We start from the raw sequence: 15,986 nt of genomic DNA, 5'->3' as shown, positions 1-15,986 counted from the left end.
TTTCACTCCTAACAAGCTTTAGGTTTTGTATATACGTATAGTTCCCACAAGTTGGACTTCTAGTCAGACGCCTCCGACAACTGTCTTAGTGTCATTTTGCATTCCCCTGGTTTCCACAGGGATCAGCTCAAAGCTGTTTGTTTTACTGCAGTAATTACGCATGTTGGAACAACACTGGTCACAGCAAGCACCGAAAATGCCATAAATCAAGAAAAAATGACATCCACACAATCCACAGGGCACCAGAGAGGTTGAACAAACACTACTCAGGAAAGCAAGAAGATTATGGCTGCATTCGGTGTCCCTCGCATACAAACAACTCATTTGTCATCCTGACCATACGTGTGTGTTCGGGATGAAGTAAATAACAGCCACCCCCTTAAAATGAGCATAACCTCTATAGTATTACAACAGAAATAATACTGCATAATACTTCTGTGTAAACGGTGCGCCAAAACAGCACAGTTCTCCCCTTCAGGTCCAACCGTGTTAAAAGTGCGATGAAGTAATGCTGCTGATCATCCAGTGTGTGAATGCAGCCTTGACTGTCACAAAGATTCGCCATTTAATCTAAGATCAGATTTCTAAATTGTGTTATTATTATGATGATGAGGATTATTATTAGGTCTGAAATGCATGTAAAGCAACAAATGGCCTTTAAAACGACATTAAATTAGGACCCTAATTTAACGGGCTTCCTATTACTAGTTTCCGTTAAGCTCACAATGTTTTATGTTACTTACAGACATACAATACAGGCCAAAAGTTTGGACACACCTTCTCATTCAATGTGTTTTCTTTATTTTCATGACCATTTACGTTGGTAGATTCTCACTGAAGGCATCAAAACTATGAATGAACACATGTGGAGTTATGTACTTAACAAAAAGTGGAGACCTGACCTCCACAGTCACCGGACCTGAACCCAGTCGAGATGGTTTGGGGTGAGCTGGACCAACAAGTGCTAAACACCTCTGGGAACTCCTTCAAGACTGTTGGATAAGCATTTCAGGTGACGACCTCTTGAAGCTCATCGAGAGAATGCCAAGAGTGTGCAAAGCAGTAATCAGAGCAAAGAAACTAGAATATAAAACATGTTTTCAGTTATTTCACCTTTTTTTTTGTTAAGTACATAACTCCACATGTGTTCATTCATAGTTTTGATGCCTTCAGTGAGAATCTACCAACGTAAATGGTCATGAAGATAAAGAAAACACATTGAATGAGAAGGTGTCCAAACTTTACTGCCTTTACTGTAGATCAAGAAAATATCGACTTCATAACAAATGTCGACTAAATAACATTTAATGGGATTGACTACCATTTTTAAAGTCGGGTCTGATTATGGGTACGTATCTACAACTGCTGAAAATATGAAGTTAGCAAAACCATCACAAACGTTGCAGCAGATGTCCGTATTGCAGCGTATACTACACCTTTTTTTTTTTTTTTTTTTAAGCAGACTCTCGTGCCTTTAATGGTTTTCCAGCGCTTGCATGTACACGCTTGCAGGGAGTTTCGTGAGGTGAAATGTCGCCGTCGGTGCAGCAGACGGTGTGAACGTCGCCGTCGCCGCGGACATAAAACAGCGTCGCGTTCGCAGACCTCGGGCCCTCAGGACGGGGTCGAATGGTTAAGTGTCTGTCTGCCGGCCCTAATTTATGGCCCGTCACTTTGAAAAAACACATGCGGCGCTCACGGCTCTGGTCAATGGTGCGACAGCTGGTTTTAGTGTCACGCCCGCATGGGAGCTTCTGGAAGGACCCCGGAGAACAATGCGGCCAGAAGGCCCCGCTTTGTTGCCAGGTCCGTGTTTTCCACGCGAAATTGGGCGAGTTCTTTCACACGTTGGAGGTCGCAGGAGCAATAAAAAAAAAAAAAAAAAGATTTACAGATTATAAGATAAAGTAGTTGGTGTCATAGGCCAGAGGGTAAATAATGGACCAAAAGGACCCAGCAAGTTCAGAAGTTCGAATTCCATCTACTACCATTGCGTCTCAGAATATGCCATTTGAGTGGGTCCTTATAAATTAGCACCCCCAAACCCCTCTGAATAAAAATATAACTGGAGGGTGCAATGCCGGGTTTTATATGATTCAGTTTCCCCCACTCTTGCTAGATCTGGCGTTAATAGCGCAGCGGAGAGAAAAAGAGAAAGAAAGAGGGAGGGAGGGTGTTTACGGGTCAGAGCCTGACAACAAGTAGAGATAAAAAAAAACGACACAGTCACACCGGTGAGCGTAAAACACTGAGAAGGCCACCGTCCTCCGACCATTGTTGCCGTTTTCCTGTCACAGGGCCCTGGCTTGACCATGTGGAAAAAATATCTGCCCGGCCTGGAGTTCAGAGTGCCGAGATTAATTTCGAACAACATGTAGGTCCAATAAACCCTTCCCAAAAATCTGGCTAAAATTGATTCATATTTTAATGTTCGGTTCACTGACTTTATATGGGCTGAAAGTAGCAATGAATTAGAAAACATGAAATAAACGTTGGAAACGAATCGGGAAAAAAATATTTTTCTTTTATTTCACATGAGAATTTCACATTTAGCGTTATCAAAGGTGTTTTTTTTTTTATATAATCCTCTATATATACAAATATGATACACTTTTACATACAACTTTTTACAAAATAAGGTGTTTGGAGGAGACAGAGCAACGTTGGTCGTACATACAAGCCCCCACCACCACTAGGAGTTTAGCTACAACAGGCTGCTTACGTCTTACGTTACACGTTCTAGTAATGGCACAGACACTTGCAACGCTTGTGCGTCCGACATTGAGGTTCGTGTGCATCAGTGCAGTGTTTCTCCCGAAAATAAAAGGCATGAATCCTTTCACTGGCTTAGCTTGCTTGTTAATATTTAGTTTTTTTTCTTCCAAGGAAGACGTTATAACAGCAATGTTGAAATATAATGAGTGCTTTTTACCATTATCGATTAAAAAGGAAAAAGAAACACTGCACTGCGGAGCGGGTACGTGTAATCTATGTGATTGTACTTGGCAGTGTTAAATGCTTGGAGTTTGTAGAACAAGGAAAAAAAAAAAAAAAGTTGGGACAGTCCAGCTCCCCTCATCTATCTGAATTAATGTGTACATGGGTTTTGGCAAATATCATTTTGTTGCCCCTCTCTTCAAATTAGTATACTCCACACATTATCTCACTCAATCCATTCTCTCCACTCAGTTTCAGTTTCTATATACAGTGATCTGTCTGCGGCAAACTTCATAAATTATTTGCAAAGAAGAAAAAAACAAAAATGTACACTTCAGCGTTAAAGGACCCCTGTTCGTATGTGTGTGTCAAAGTACTACTGAATCTGTGCATGTGGTCCAAGAATATCAGTTCTGTGCTGTTGGAGCACCCGGTCCAGCTTGGGCTGAGACAGAAGATCGAACCCCTGTTTTGCTCAGATGCTACATCAAAAATGCAAAAAAAAAAAAAACCCCGACTCTGGAATCAAACCAGTCTCCTTCTCCAGAAAGGACTAGACGAAAACATTTAGACTTCACGAACCGCTGTACATGTTGTCAGAGAAGGGTGCTGATGTCTTTGGCTCATGCGGTCGTCACACGAATGTGTCCTTTTTTGGGAACATCAAAGTTGAAGAGCTGTCCATACTCATGTTCCGCGAGTCCATTTAACTTGTCCCACTGGTCTTCATAGTTTAAGCACTTTTCCTAAAGTTTTGTCGAAAAATCACAGGAAAAAAAAGGGGAGGACAGTTGTAAAAAACACAATAAAAATAAAAGTCTTCCTTCCAGAAAAAATACTGATGTCTCGAGATGTCAAAAGAGGAGAGGAACGTTCAACACTGCCCCAGGTAACTCTCTTGACACTGCAAGTGCCGGAATGTTCTTTTTTTTTTTTTTAAAGTTTTTTTTTGTTTTGTTCGGTTTTATACAAGTGGCTCTTCCAGTGGCCAGCACCGGGTTTTGGGGAACTGTCTTTCTGGGACTCGCCGCCAGTGTATTCCCAAATATTTGGGATTTGCGGTCCCCTCTGGTGTCTCACTGCAGGCCGAGCAGTAATAAGATGCCGAGCAGCACCGCGGAGACGCCCGCCGTCGACGCCGCCGCCGAGCTGGACTTCACACTTTTCTGAACCTTGGGAAGGACCACAACGGGGTCATCTACACAAAGGGGGGACAAAAAGAGATTTTTAATTATCCGAAGGCAGACGTACAGGAGCACGGTGGCTTCGACGGCATCTGCCTAATTGGCGCGCAGGTCTCGTCTCGCCCGTTTGGCTGAAATCCCCGCGGTGAGAGTAAGCTTACCTGCAGGCAGTCTGTTGGACGGGTTGTGGACTCCGCCCCCCGTTCCCACTTGGGCTTCTTGAGAGCCTAAAATAAAACACATAAAACCTGTAAATATCTTTCCTCGCTCTGACAAAAGAAAGATTGTGGCCAGATCCAAACCAAATACAGATTTCGGTGTAAAAAAAAAAATTCTATTCGTCCCTCTACAAGCGTGTGCTCGTCTTACGTTTTCTGATACTGAGCGACTTCCAGTCTCTAGTAGGTACGGCTACGTTTGTGGTAAAAAAAAAAAAAACCCGAAATACTCTTATAATATTATGCAGCAAAAAATGTTCATATTGTTAAAGGGCCTCCTGAAAGTGAACTGATTGTCATTGTGAAACGCTGCAGCACAGCACACGGTGACACAACGAAATGTGTCCTCTGCATTTAACCCATCACCCTTGGGAGCAGAGTGTGGGGACGGTGCTTTGCTCAGTGGCACCTTGGCGGCTCGAGGATTTGAGGAACTGGCAACCTTCTGATTACGGGGCCACTTTTTTTTTAACCCGCTTGGCCCCCACAGAATGGTAGAATGTAGGGGGTAGGTGAGACTTCTCTACTAGGTTAAGACCCAGGTTAAGCCTCTTGTGACACATGTGGTCACGAGACGAGTTGGCTTGACACTACAAGCTGATTCGATGCCGATTTGTGTCACTTGGACTAACGGGCGAGGCCCAAACTGGTGCAAAACGTTCTTTATTTTGGCACGCTCGGAACGTACTTTGAGGGGAACATGCTTACCATCGGCAGCAATGACGTCCACCCTGAGCCGGAGGCACTCTTTTCCGTGATGGTGCAGAGGTTTGGCTGGAGAGAGAGAGAGAGAGAACAAAAAATAAGTAAAACGGCCACGTCCCAAGTGTTACACAAGTCCCCAAAGAACCAACGCGTCTCTCGCTGCCAATGACGCCTACAAAACTGGGTGGAACCGGCTCTCCCGGCGGAGAACCCGGCCGCTCCACGCGGATAAAAAGAGACGCCCAGTGCATCTGGCAGCCGCTTCGGAACGATAGCGAAGCTCGGGATCAGGCCGCTTTACGCGGCCACGCCCTCTCGCGATGCTTCACATGACTCACGGAGCCCAGACTGCCATAAATCATACGGCGCGGACCCGGCAGGGCGTTTTTTGGTCGTTTAGGGGTTCGTTCTGGAAGAACGTACAGATATAGTAGTAGCTCTCTCCCTGCCGGAACTCCTTCCCCAGGGTGAAGGGGGTGAAGCGCTGGAACTTCTCGGAGAACTTCTCCGGCGCGTGCGGGGCGAACGGGTGTCCGCACTCCCAGCGCATCTGGTCGTACGACTGCGGCCGGCACGACTCGTAGTCCTCCCGCTCCACCATGTACAGCACGTAGCGCTCGGCATCCTGGGAGGGCACCTCGCCCAGTGGGTAGTGCGGACACACGATGTCCAGGTAGTCGTTCAGTCGCACCTTCACGGCGTAGTCGTTCCACAAGAACCTGAGGGCCAGAAGAGAGAGAGAGAGAGGATTAGTCAAGCCACGGTCTCAGCCGGCAAAGACGCGCGGCGGTCGCAGTTTAATCGTATTTGAAATGGCCTGCCAATCGATCGGCGCCGTGTACCTACGACCTACGGGGAAATCAGGGCGTGGGGTGCGAAGTCGGCGTGGGGGAGCTGATGGGCGGGGCTAATTTGGAGTGCAACTTTTAAGTGAGTGTAATAATGAGAAAAGGCACTCGCGAAGATGGAGGCGGGCGTGGGGATGAATATGGATGATGGTCGGCATGGAGCTCGGAGCGGAACATTTGGATTTCTCCAGCGGGAGGGAGAGTGTGTGTGTGTGTGTATTGATCTAGTCTCCTTCTGCCGTATACTGCTGTTTACTCAGAGGCGTAAGCGTTCTGTCAGGACGCGATGCCAGGAGATGAGTATTGACATCTGCTGCTATACACACACACACACACACACACACACACACAAAAAAACACAAACACCCCCAGCACACATAATGTCTCTCTCTCTCTCTCACACACACAAAATCTAGCCATTTGTGCAAATGAGTATTGATTTCTTTAGACGCACACATTCAGAAAAACAAAACCCTGCTTAACATGCTATGCCGCGTTTAAATTATGAACCATGCAGCTAAAATGACATCTTGGGTTTTCTGGACCCCCCCCCCCCCCCCCCCTCCCTCTCTCATTACACATTGGCGGGCTTGGGGGGGGGAGGTGTCGAGCGGAGACAGTCGGGCTGTCTGCCGCCCCTCCGCCCGGTTTTTCTCTTTCATGACGGCGGTCTCCAGGTCTGCCCACTTCGCCCGTGGTTCCTCGCACCCCCTCGGGCGTCGCCCCACCGAAAGTGCAGCGTTCTGCATGTTTAAAAAAAATAAAAACTACGTGAATGAGAAGCAGATTTGCCACGGGGACGCGTTTTAACCGGCGGAAAACCCTACAAACCCAAACCTGCTGGTACATCTGGCCAGCGGCAAACGTCGCACGCAGCCGTAACGCCGCCAGCCACGTCTAGACACCAAATTTGTACAAGGTGAGGCCGCGGCGCCCACCGTAACACCGCCTGGTCTGGACCTGCAGTAATACGGATGTTCGGTCCAGGACCCACAAATAAATATATATATATATATATATATATACACACACACACACACACACACACACACACACACACACACACACACACACACACACACACTCTCTCTCTGTGAAAACCTTTGGCCTGCTTATCTCCGCCACACACTCATTAGCGGGCCGCCTTCTGTCACTGTCTGCAGGAATTTCCGAGAGATCAGCGCAGATCAGAGGAGACCAACACGGAACGATCACGGATCACGGGGTACGGTATAATCGGGGGTTCTGAAGGCGGCCAGTTTTACTAAATAAATAAGAAGGCGCTCATCGCTGCTCTGAAATGTAACAGATGACTATTCTGGATTCAATTCTGGGGGCTCAGATTAAGCAACCAGATTAGTGCCGCCTGGGGGTTGGGGGAGTTACTAGAAAAGAGTTTTTTTTTGTAAAGAAGGGGGATTAGGAAGGGGGGGGGGGCAGCCCCTCTGCTTTTAATGGAAAAGATGGGAGGAGATAAAGTTGCAATTTCTGGAACAACGAGACCCCCCCGCCCTACCCTTCCGCCACCAGCACCCCATTGGTAGGAGTCACACCTGAACCCACATACTTTCCCTTCACCCCGCTTTTATTCCAGCCTCTCTCACTTTCTCTTTCGTAAATGGGGGGTGAAGGCATAAAAAGGGGAACGTGTGAGGATAGGGATGAAAGGTAGAGGGGCGGGGGGACGGTGGAGCCCCGTCTTCAGTGGGTCCACAGCAGCGTGAACCCGCACCCCCATTCAGGAGACCACCGACTGCTCCGGGCGAGTTGACGGACAGACGCAATGAGCGCCGCTTCATTAGTGTGGCAACCCTGACCCCAGATCAGTCGGCGCGGCCCTCCGCTTCTTTACCGGGGGGACAAGCGATCGCTAATTAGCACGGGATGAATCACAAAACGGCGTTTAGCTGGACGGACCGAGCAACAACGGCCAACAAAGGAATCGGTTGGACGGGTGGAAAAAGCACGGAGGGACGGAAGAAAGTGGGGGAGACCATGTGTGTGTGTGTGTGTGTGCGTGCGTACGGCAACCTGCCAACAGGAGGAAGTTGTGGAGCAAAGGAGAGACAGGTACAGACAGGGAGAGAGAGAGAAAGAGAGAGAGAGAGAGAGGGGGGGTTCACTCACGATCAGTCACCGAGCGAGCGAGAGAGAAGGAGAGAGACTGCATGACTCTCAGCTTGTGCAGCAAGTGCCGGGCAGAAATGAGTGTCAAGACAACAATGTGCATGAATCACTGCAGTGTAGCAAGGTAGGGAGCGTGTAACAGGAAGTGGCGAAAGTGTGTGTGCGTCCAACATGGGCACTCCTTGCGTCTCTCTCCCTCTCTCTCACACTCACACTCACACTCTCACACACACACACACACACACACACACACAAAGCACCATTCGGCTGGAGTGAAATCTCAGGTCCTCGCTCAGGTACTGAAAGGCATATACACCTGGCGAGCCAAGACAAGCAGGACTCACAACACACACACACACACACACACACAGAGAGAGAGAGAGAACTCTGAACAGAGCTGTCAGAAACAGGACCCTCGTTCATGCTGAAACATACTGACTGACCTTGGAGTCAACTTGCTCCCAGGCAGGCGCGCACACACACACACACACACCACTTAATACTGGGGTCTAGACGAGGTAATGAGTTTCTGCTTTATTGACCCGATTGGGTCGGTCTGAAATCAATCAGACCTCCAATTACAGACCAGTGACCGAGCGACAACAGACAGGGGTCGGGGGTCACCAAGACAAGATGGCAGATGGCACGATTCCAGCAACGGTGGAGAACGAAAGTGGGATTTCGGGGCAGAGACTGTTCAAAGTAGCCGGCGTTCGGGATTGCGCGCCACTCACACACGCATAACTCTTACGTCTGCATTTGGTAACCGCCACCAAGAGTTCTGGGTCGGCCGTGTGTCTGGATTTACACAAATAAACTGGATCTACACACACACACACACACACACTTAGGGGGGAAAAAAAGCTGAAAAACCCAAATTCCCAGCATGATTGATCTGGTTCCAATATTTACGCGCCAGACACGTATGCGGCCTGCGGTGCGTGCGAAGGCCTTACTCTTATCCGTTCGTCTATCAACACATCTCTCCACTTCGTCCTAATTCCTCCCCACGGCCCGCATCGCCCTCAAAAACCAGGTCCGATCTGCTCGTTCTCACCACGGCCCGCAGCTCGGGTGTCGGGTTCGACTCCACCACCATCAGTCATCAGACCACTGAAGACCGTACAGGTCTGGCTGTCACGCAGCCTTACAAAATGTGCCATCGTGCGACAGACAGGTCTGGAACGTCCATCAAATCCATTTAAGATACGTTCAAACGCCAAAAAAAAAAAAGAAAGAAAAAGAAAAGATTCCCACTCCAGACTTCCCACAGAGTTTTCCCAGTTAAAGCCCGGTTTTTACTGCAGACAGCTTCCTGTGGGGTGGCGCAGTTCATTTTACGGGTTCTGTGTAAAGGTGCTCGTGTTTACATGCATGGGATGCATTGCGTAACGACTCACACACACACACACACACACGCACACACACCTCTCCTTAAAAAAAGATTTAAAAACCTGTTTCCCGGAGTGGGCTCGGGGATTGTGACGTGGGTTGCATAATGCCGCCACAGGTACCGGGCGACGCGCATTAAACTCTCTTTACACGCAAACGAGGCGGCGGCGTGATGCACATAAAAAAAACCCCAGCAGGACGTGCAACTTGCACGCAGAAAAGCTTGCACTGCGTCTCCGGCGACAAGTTTCGTCGCTTTACGCGCAGTTTGCATGCGTGCAGAGGACCGTAAAAGCATTTAATTCAAGACGAAAAAAAAAAAAATCTCGGCCACTCACTTTTGGTTGGTGCTATTCCAGAAGACGCTGTGCCTTTCGGCAGATGAGATCCAGGCGAAGAGACTCACAACGACGCACAAGAGCCCCACAAAATCCATGCTGGCCGGCTTCTTCGCGGGAGGCAGCAGCCGCCTTCTTTTACCTCGTGCAGGAAGTAAACTGCTCAAAGAAAACTTTTCCGTTCAGAGATCCTTTGTCAGACTTATTCGAAGTGGACTTAATGCACCGCAAGGGCAGGAGACGCAATTAGACGCGCCGCGACGGTCGCAGTGAATGAGAAAGTCCAGCGGCACGATTCGGTTTTGTAGAAAGCGTCGTCGTCGTGGCCACGCCCACCGAGGCTCAGCAGCCAATGCGATGCGAGCAACGGTCCCTCGTGCAAGCGGGGCCAAACACGAGAAGCGCGCCCCCTGCGGCCAGCGTGGGAATGGCGGAACTTCCATAGCCGATAATCAATATCGCGTCCCCAGGAGGCCTGGGAGTCGCAACACCCATCCGCCTAAAGCTGTGGTTTTACACCGGGACGTTTTAGCGGGAACCCAGACGACCCAGCGTCCCGCCTAATGAGATTCCATTAATTAGCCCGACGCTTTACTTTTTACACCTTCTGCTGGTAGGCCAACTACACTAATCTTTTATTCCTTTCGACGGACTATCTGCTATCTAATCAGATAAGGAGCGGGACAAAAGGCTTTGTTGTCTTATTAAATTATGTCATCTCTTATTAAATTAAGAGATGATATGGTCGAATAACGAAACTGCTGCCTAGTCTAGAGATGAGTGAACAGTCCCGCTTACTACCATTGTGTCCCTGAGCAAGACACTTAACCCTAAGTTGCTCCAGGGGGAGACTGTCCCTGTAACTACTGATTGTAAGTCGCTCTGGATAAGGGCGTCTGATAAATGCTGTAAATGTAAACATCATAAATATTCCTACATATATGTCTTACAGGGACATAACTCTTCTCTCTGCTTTCAAGCGTACAGCGTGTTTGACATTGTGATGTACAGCAAGTACGCTAAATTAAACGTGTCCTCTGCACTTAACCCATCTCTCTTAATGAACAGTCCGGTCACCGGATTCGAACCCTGCAGTTACGACCATCCATTCAAATCTCCATAACCAGAACCAATCAGCCCACGGGGGTAAAAATGGAGAAGGTCCGTACCCCCCCAATGCAACGTCTGTAGGTCTGTTATCTTAACTCTTGAGGGCTTCCCTGCTGACGAATCCACTGTTTTCTAATTATCACCGATGATCTGATGGCACAAGGCTCCTCAAGATTTCCATTCTGTAAAGGCAACGCTTGGAGCCAAAATCGGTTCCAGGCAACGCTTCTCTAGGTGCGTTCAAATTCATAAGAATCAAACAGAATAATTACATTTTTTTTTAAATGCCCAGAAGATGGACGTCTCCAACCTCTGCAATAAAACACCCAGCTTACATTTACATTTACAGCATTTACCAGACGCCCTTATCCAGAGCGACTTAGTTACAGGGACAGTAGTTACAGGGACAGTCCCCCCCTGGAGACACTCAGGGTTAAGTGTCTAACTGAGGGACACAATGGTAGTAAGTGGGATTTGAACCTGGGACTTCTGGTTCATAGGCAAGTGTTTTACCCACTAGGCTACTACCTAACAGAATCTTCTTGACGTTCAGTAGCCACCATCAGCTACTGCAGGTAAGACATTAAAAATGCATTACAAAGTGCTGTAATGTATTTAAAGTGTTATTAATGAGTCCGGAGTCTATTTGGTGAGCTCAGGTGTGACTGCTGCCTTGCGGGCAAATGCCCGCTTGACAATTGTCAAAATTTGAGCATTTTCTCTTACAGCATTTCCTCCCCAACTGATGCTGAACGAAAATGATGAATTACTTTCGCTTTGCTTCAGTCCAGTAATCCCGCCGCGGTAGGCGAGGAGCTCATCATGCTCTGGGCCGAAATTAATTTGCTGCAAGGTTGGGGACCAATGTCTACCGACACATGCAATCTAGACACTCCTTATTTCAAGGTTCAGGTCCTTGTGTCAGGATCTCGAATCAGCACAAATCTGAATGCGGAACGTGAACGGTACGTGACCGCGAACATCAACACCAGCGGCTCCTCCCCGGCGTCCATGTTCAACTCTGCTGCAGTGTCTGTGCACGGAAAGATACCACGAGACATTTCTCAGAGTAATGTTTGGTGCTAAGCTAAATGATTTAAAATTCCACCGCGGTGCTGTCTAACCCGGCAATAAATTGCTCGTCAAGGTGTCCTGCAGCGTTTACGCGAAAATGTTCCCTTTAAGAGTTTACACTACACACACACACACACACACACACTCCAGTAAAATCACCGACACGCCGTGCAGCAATCAGCAGGAGACCAACACGTAATCCGCCGCACCACATTTTTCATCACGAAACCAAGAAGCTAAGAGGACGCCAGTAAGACATTGCGTCTTTGGAACATCTTCAGAGCTCGTACTCCGCTGGAGGGCTGGATGCCTTTGTAAAAATGATGAAAGAGTTGGTGTCTATGACAACACCCTAAAAATAACCCATAGGTGTTCCATTCGGCTGTGATCTAGTGACCGAAGGCCATAGCTACGGTCCTCTTAATCATCATCCAGGAAGCCAACACACCCAGCGGGATGGAGATGTTTCATCAGCCGAATTATGACCTTTCATTTGAAGTGCCCCGCTCAAAATGCCCGCCAAAGTTTGACTCATTCACTCAGGTTTTGTATTAAGTGTCGCCGATCAGCAGTGCACCATAATACGGCGAATACGGCGGTAATCTGTCTTTTTATATCTGCTTACATCAAATATCTGGATGAGCAGCTTTTCTTTTCGTTTGGGGCGGCGGTCTGGATTAGAAGGGCGGGTAATAAACCATAATAAACCAGTATAGCGCTCAGTGGCCTTTAGTTTAAACCATCCTGAGGTCATGTGACATGGCCTGCGACCAAACCCAGCGCTGCGCAAGACATCCTACGAGGAATTCTGCACCCCCCTTTAGCCCCATTTCATGAATACAAAAAAAAAGGGGCACCATTGTACTCTGGGTATTCGCATGAATCGGAAATGAATCAATGTCCACCGGATGCCTTGCGTATAATGTTATATGCCACATAATGTTATATTCACAAAAATGTGCCACATGCGTTGAGGGATTGAAGGTACAGTTTTTTGTCGTTTTTTTTTTTTTTTTAAATCTAATTTTACTAAGTAACGAGCGAGGAGACAAGAACGGGGTGCAGGCCACTTGAGGGACAGAGGCTGTAAAATTCATTTCCTCGTTCCCAGCTTTAGTGCTGCGCTGTGCCACTTTGTGGTGTGTGTGCTCTTATAAAGAGCCGTGCAGTTTGTCCATTCTTGTCTCAGTAATGAGGTGCAGGGTAGAGTGCACCATAGATCGGAAACGACCAAATGTAATCTGTTTGCTAACAGATGGGGGACAGATCCACAGAAAGCCAACGTAAAGTGTCTCAGGATGGTGCTTCCGTGTCCCTTGACCCAGATTCTCCAGTCTCTTGTCCTCTATTTGACGGATGGACGCAATTCTTCCCAAAGATCTTCCCTCATTAGCGTTGGCATGTATCATGTTCCCAGTTTTTGGGATTAGATGCAATGATTGAAGCCCACGTTGTCTGCTCCCCATCTTCATCAACCGTTCAGCGGATTCACCCTCATTCTGGAAGGCACCACTCCCATCAGGAGAGAAATGTTCCCTCTTATGGCGAAGATCATCAATCACAGTCACTTTGTATTGATTTGCAGTGTCCCTTCGCTCGAATGTAGGACGTGCGATTGAACCCAACGTTGAAGCCAACCCCATTTTTCCAGGCGTGGGCGTCATTCGATCCCACACAGACGGCAACTAAGAAAATCCCGTTTGATTAGTGGGTGCGTGGAACTGTGCATCCTAAATGTCCAAAAATCTACAAACAAAGCTGTAAACCTCATCAGCCTCAACACGGACCAAGACACCAAGCTATGCTTCAGTGCTTCGGTGATAAATGGCCCCGGGAAAGGTTCTCCTGCAGCTCTGTGCGCTGTTAAGACTTGATGCAAGGAGTCCATTAGCCACAGGTCACTTTCAGCCTGGAACTGACCAGCGAAGAAGCAAAACCGATACGACAAGAACAGCAAGCCAAACCGCCGACAAACCAGTGATTGCGAAATAAACCAGCGTGGACATGGAAACGCTGGAGAGGATCGATGCCCGCGAGGCTGGAGGTGGGCCGAGAAGGAGGAACAGAATGAGAAGGGAAATGGGCTACAGACCACGGAATGGAAAAGCGACACGAACGCATGCAAACAAACAGAGAGCGAGAGAGAGAGAGAGAGAGAAGACGAAGAGGGAGGGAGGCCAGGAGGCCTCAGCAGCAATTCCGATATGTATGAGAGGGCAGCCATTCATAACGTCTCTCTGCGCAGTTTTAAAAAAGGAGGGGGGGAGGAAAGAGGGGATGTTTTTCTTCTAAGGAAAAGTGGAACCTGCTCTTGAGGAAAATATCCCTGTGTATGTCCAAGGGTAGCCGCCGCAAGGAGACCACCCACCAACTCCATATACAAACCCGAGAGCTCTCCTACGCAACACAACAAGAAGACAAACATTCGGCCGGCCAAAGCTGGGTCTCGGTGTAAACACATCTCCATCGCGACACACACCAGCACAAAGGAGCCAGGTAGACCGCAGTGCCACAAAATAAACACGACTGCGTCCGTACAAAGCGGGCACAGATGTGCTGGAACGCACGCGCACACACACAATGCAACAGAATTTATGCGTTTGCATTCACACTGATCGACTCCATCATCCTTGCACATTAAATTAGAAGACTTCCTCAGAGGAGGTGACAAGTTATATTGCAAACTATCAGTACAATGTGCTTAGCAGTGCAGGAATGACACTAATTACATCCAATTTAGTGTAATTAATGAGACATGGAATTAAATGTGCAATAACAAAACAATTTATTAAAAAAGATAAATAAAATAGAATGAAAGACAAAAGCTAATTATGTGAGTAACATAATACAGGTATTCAGAGGCTTCTGACTGAGTGATTTACTGAGAGAGATTTACAGGTATTGAAGGGTCACTGCAGGTCAACAGTAGCTGCTTTTCCATTAAAACCTCAAATTTCACTAAAAGGAAATGGCACATTGGAAATATTCAAAGCAACAAGGTCCCTTCTGATAAGACACAGAAGTTACGGCAATAAAATAAGTGAGTGGGTAATCCTGCTCTTTTGAATCAAGTCTAAAAATGTGGACTATAACCTCCCATCCCTCATACTGCAATATAATATAAGGGGCTAGTGTAATAGAATAGTGCATTTTCGTGCAATTATATAATACAGCTGAATGGAAATGGAAAATATTTAGTATGTTTTTGTATTATAAGAACAAAATGTTGGGTTGTTGACTGTGAGAATTATACAATTTCCATACATGTGGTAGATTATGTGGAGACATTGTATCTCCACCTGCCGAATGGTGTTCCTCCAGTAGAGGAATTAAGGATGTTCTGGTGGTTCATCTTTACGTTGTTTTTGCCTTTAATTCGTCACCCATCTGTATTTACAGCTCCGAGAGAAATGAAACATCTGATAAGCAAGGCCAGACGGGGCCATGTCTTTACCCATAAACATGCAGATACGAAGCACTTTTAAAACTTGTAAGGGGCAGTGGTGGCCTAGCGGTTAAGGAAGCGGCCCCGTAATCAGAAGGTTGCCGGTTCGAATCCCGATCTGCCGAGGTGCCACTGAGGTGCCACTGAGCAAAGCACCGTCCCCACACACTGCTCCCCGGGCGCCTGTCATGGCTGCCCACTGGTCACTCAGGGTGATGGGTTAAATGCAGAGGACAAATTTCACTGTGTGCACCGTGTGCTGTGCTGCTGTGTATCACATGTGACAATCACTACACTCTACTTAATCTAGGACTCTGTGTCTACCCTACATTAGAGCAGTCATTACTGCCACATTGTAACAGGATACGGACACGGGGGCACGATGATCCTGAGAAACAGCAGAAAGCAACCCGAACAAAGAACCTGAGCTCAGTGGGACCTGTCACATGAATAGAAACACACACACAATGGCGTGGGCGACAGAACTGCGTGCGAACCCGACCCACGGTGCACAGTCCTCACCCGTCAACTGCGAAAGTGGACAGGCTGCGCTTTCTCCGGCTCTTCTGGGTCCCCTGGCCACCCACACATGCTCATTACACACCGGC

The 15,986-nt window shown here is 47.7% G+C and overlaps 1 protein-coding gene across 1 annotated transcript; it reads right to left on the bottom strand.

The window, feature by feature from the left end:
* Nucleotides 1–2,503: 2,503 nt before the first annotated feature.
* efna1a (ephrin-A1a) lies at nucleotides 2,504–10,017 on the bottom strand. Its single transcript, XM_028963992.1, has 5 exons — nucleotides 9,750–10,017; nucleotides 5,468–5,763; nucleotides 5,048–5,113; nucleotides 4,283–4,348; nucleotides 2,504–4,135 (listed from the first exon to the last, which is right to left on the bottom strand). Exons 1-5 carry the CDS (start codon nucleotides 9,845–9,847, stop codon nucleotides 4,014–4,016), a joined length of 648 nt encoding a protein of 215 aa, XP_028819825.1. The 5' UTR covers nucleotides 9,848–10,017; the 3' UTR covers nucleotides 2,504–4,013.
* Between the last annotated feature and the right edge of the window lie 5,969 nt (nucleotides 10,018–15,986).

Source organism: Denticeps clupeoides, chromosome 20 (genome assembly GCF_900700375.1).
Source record: "Denticeps clupeoides chromosome 20, fDenClu1.1, whole genome shotgun sequence".
Taxonomy (NCBI): Eukaryota; Metazoa; Chordata; class Actinopteri; order Clupeiformes; family Denticipitidae; genus Denticeps; species Denticeps clupeoides.
This window is presented reverse-complemented; position numbering and strand designations above follow the sequence as displayed.

Coding starts and splice junctions, on each gene's coding strand:
- efna1a (XM_028963992.1), bottom strand. CDS start 9,847: ATGGATTTTGTGGGGCTCTTGTGCGTCGTTGTGAGTCTCTTCGCCTGG. Junction 5,764..9,749: donor TGGAATAGCACCAACCAAAA/GTGAGTGGCCGA, acceptor TCTGGCCCTCAG/GTTCTTGTGGAACGACTACG. Junction 4,136..4,282: donor GTCCAACAGACTGCCTGCAG/GTAAGCTTACTC, acceptor CCCTTTGTGTAG/ATGACCCCGTTGTGGTCCTT.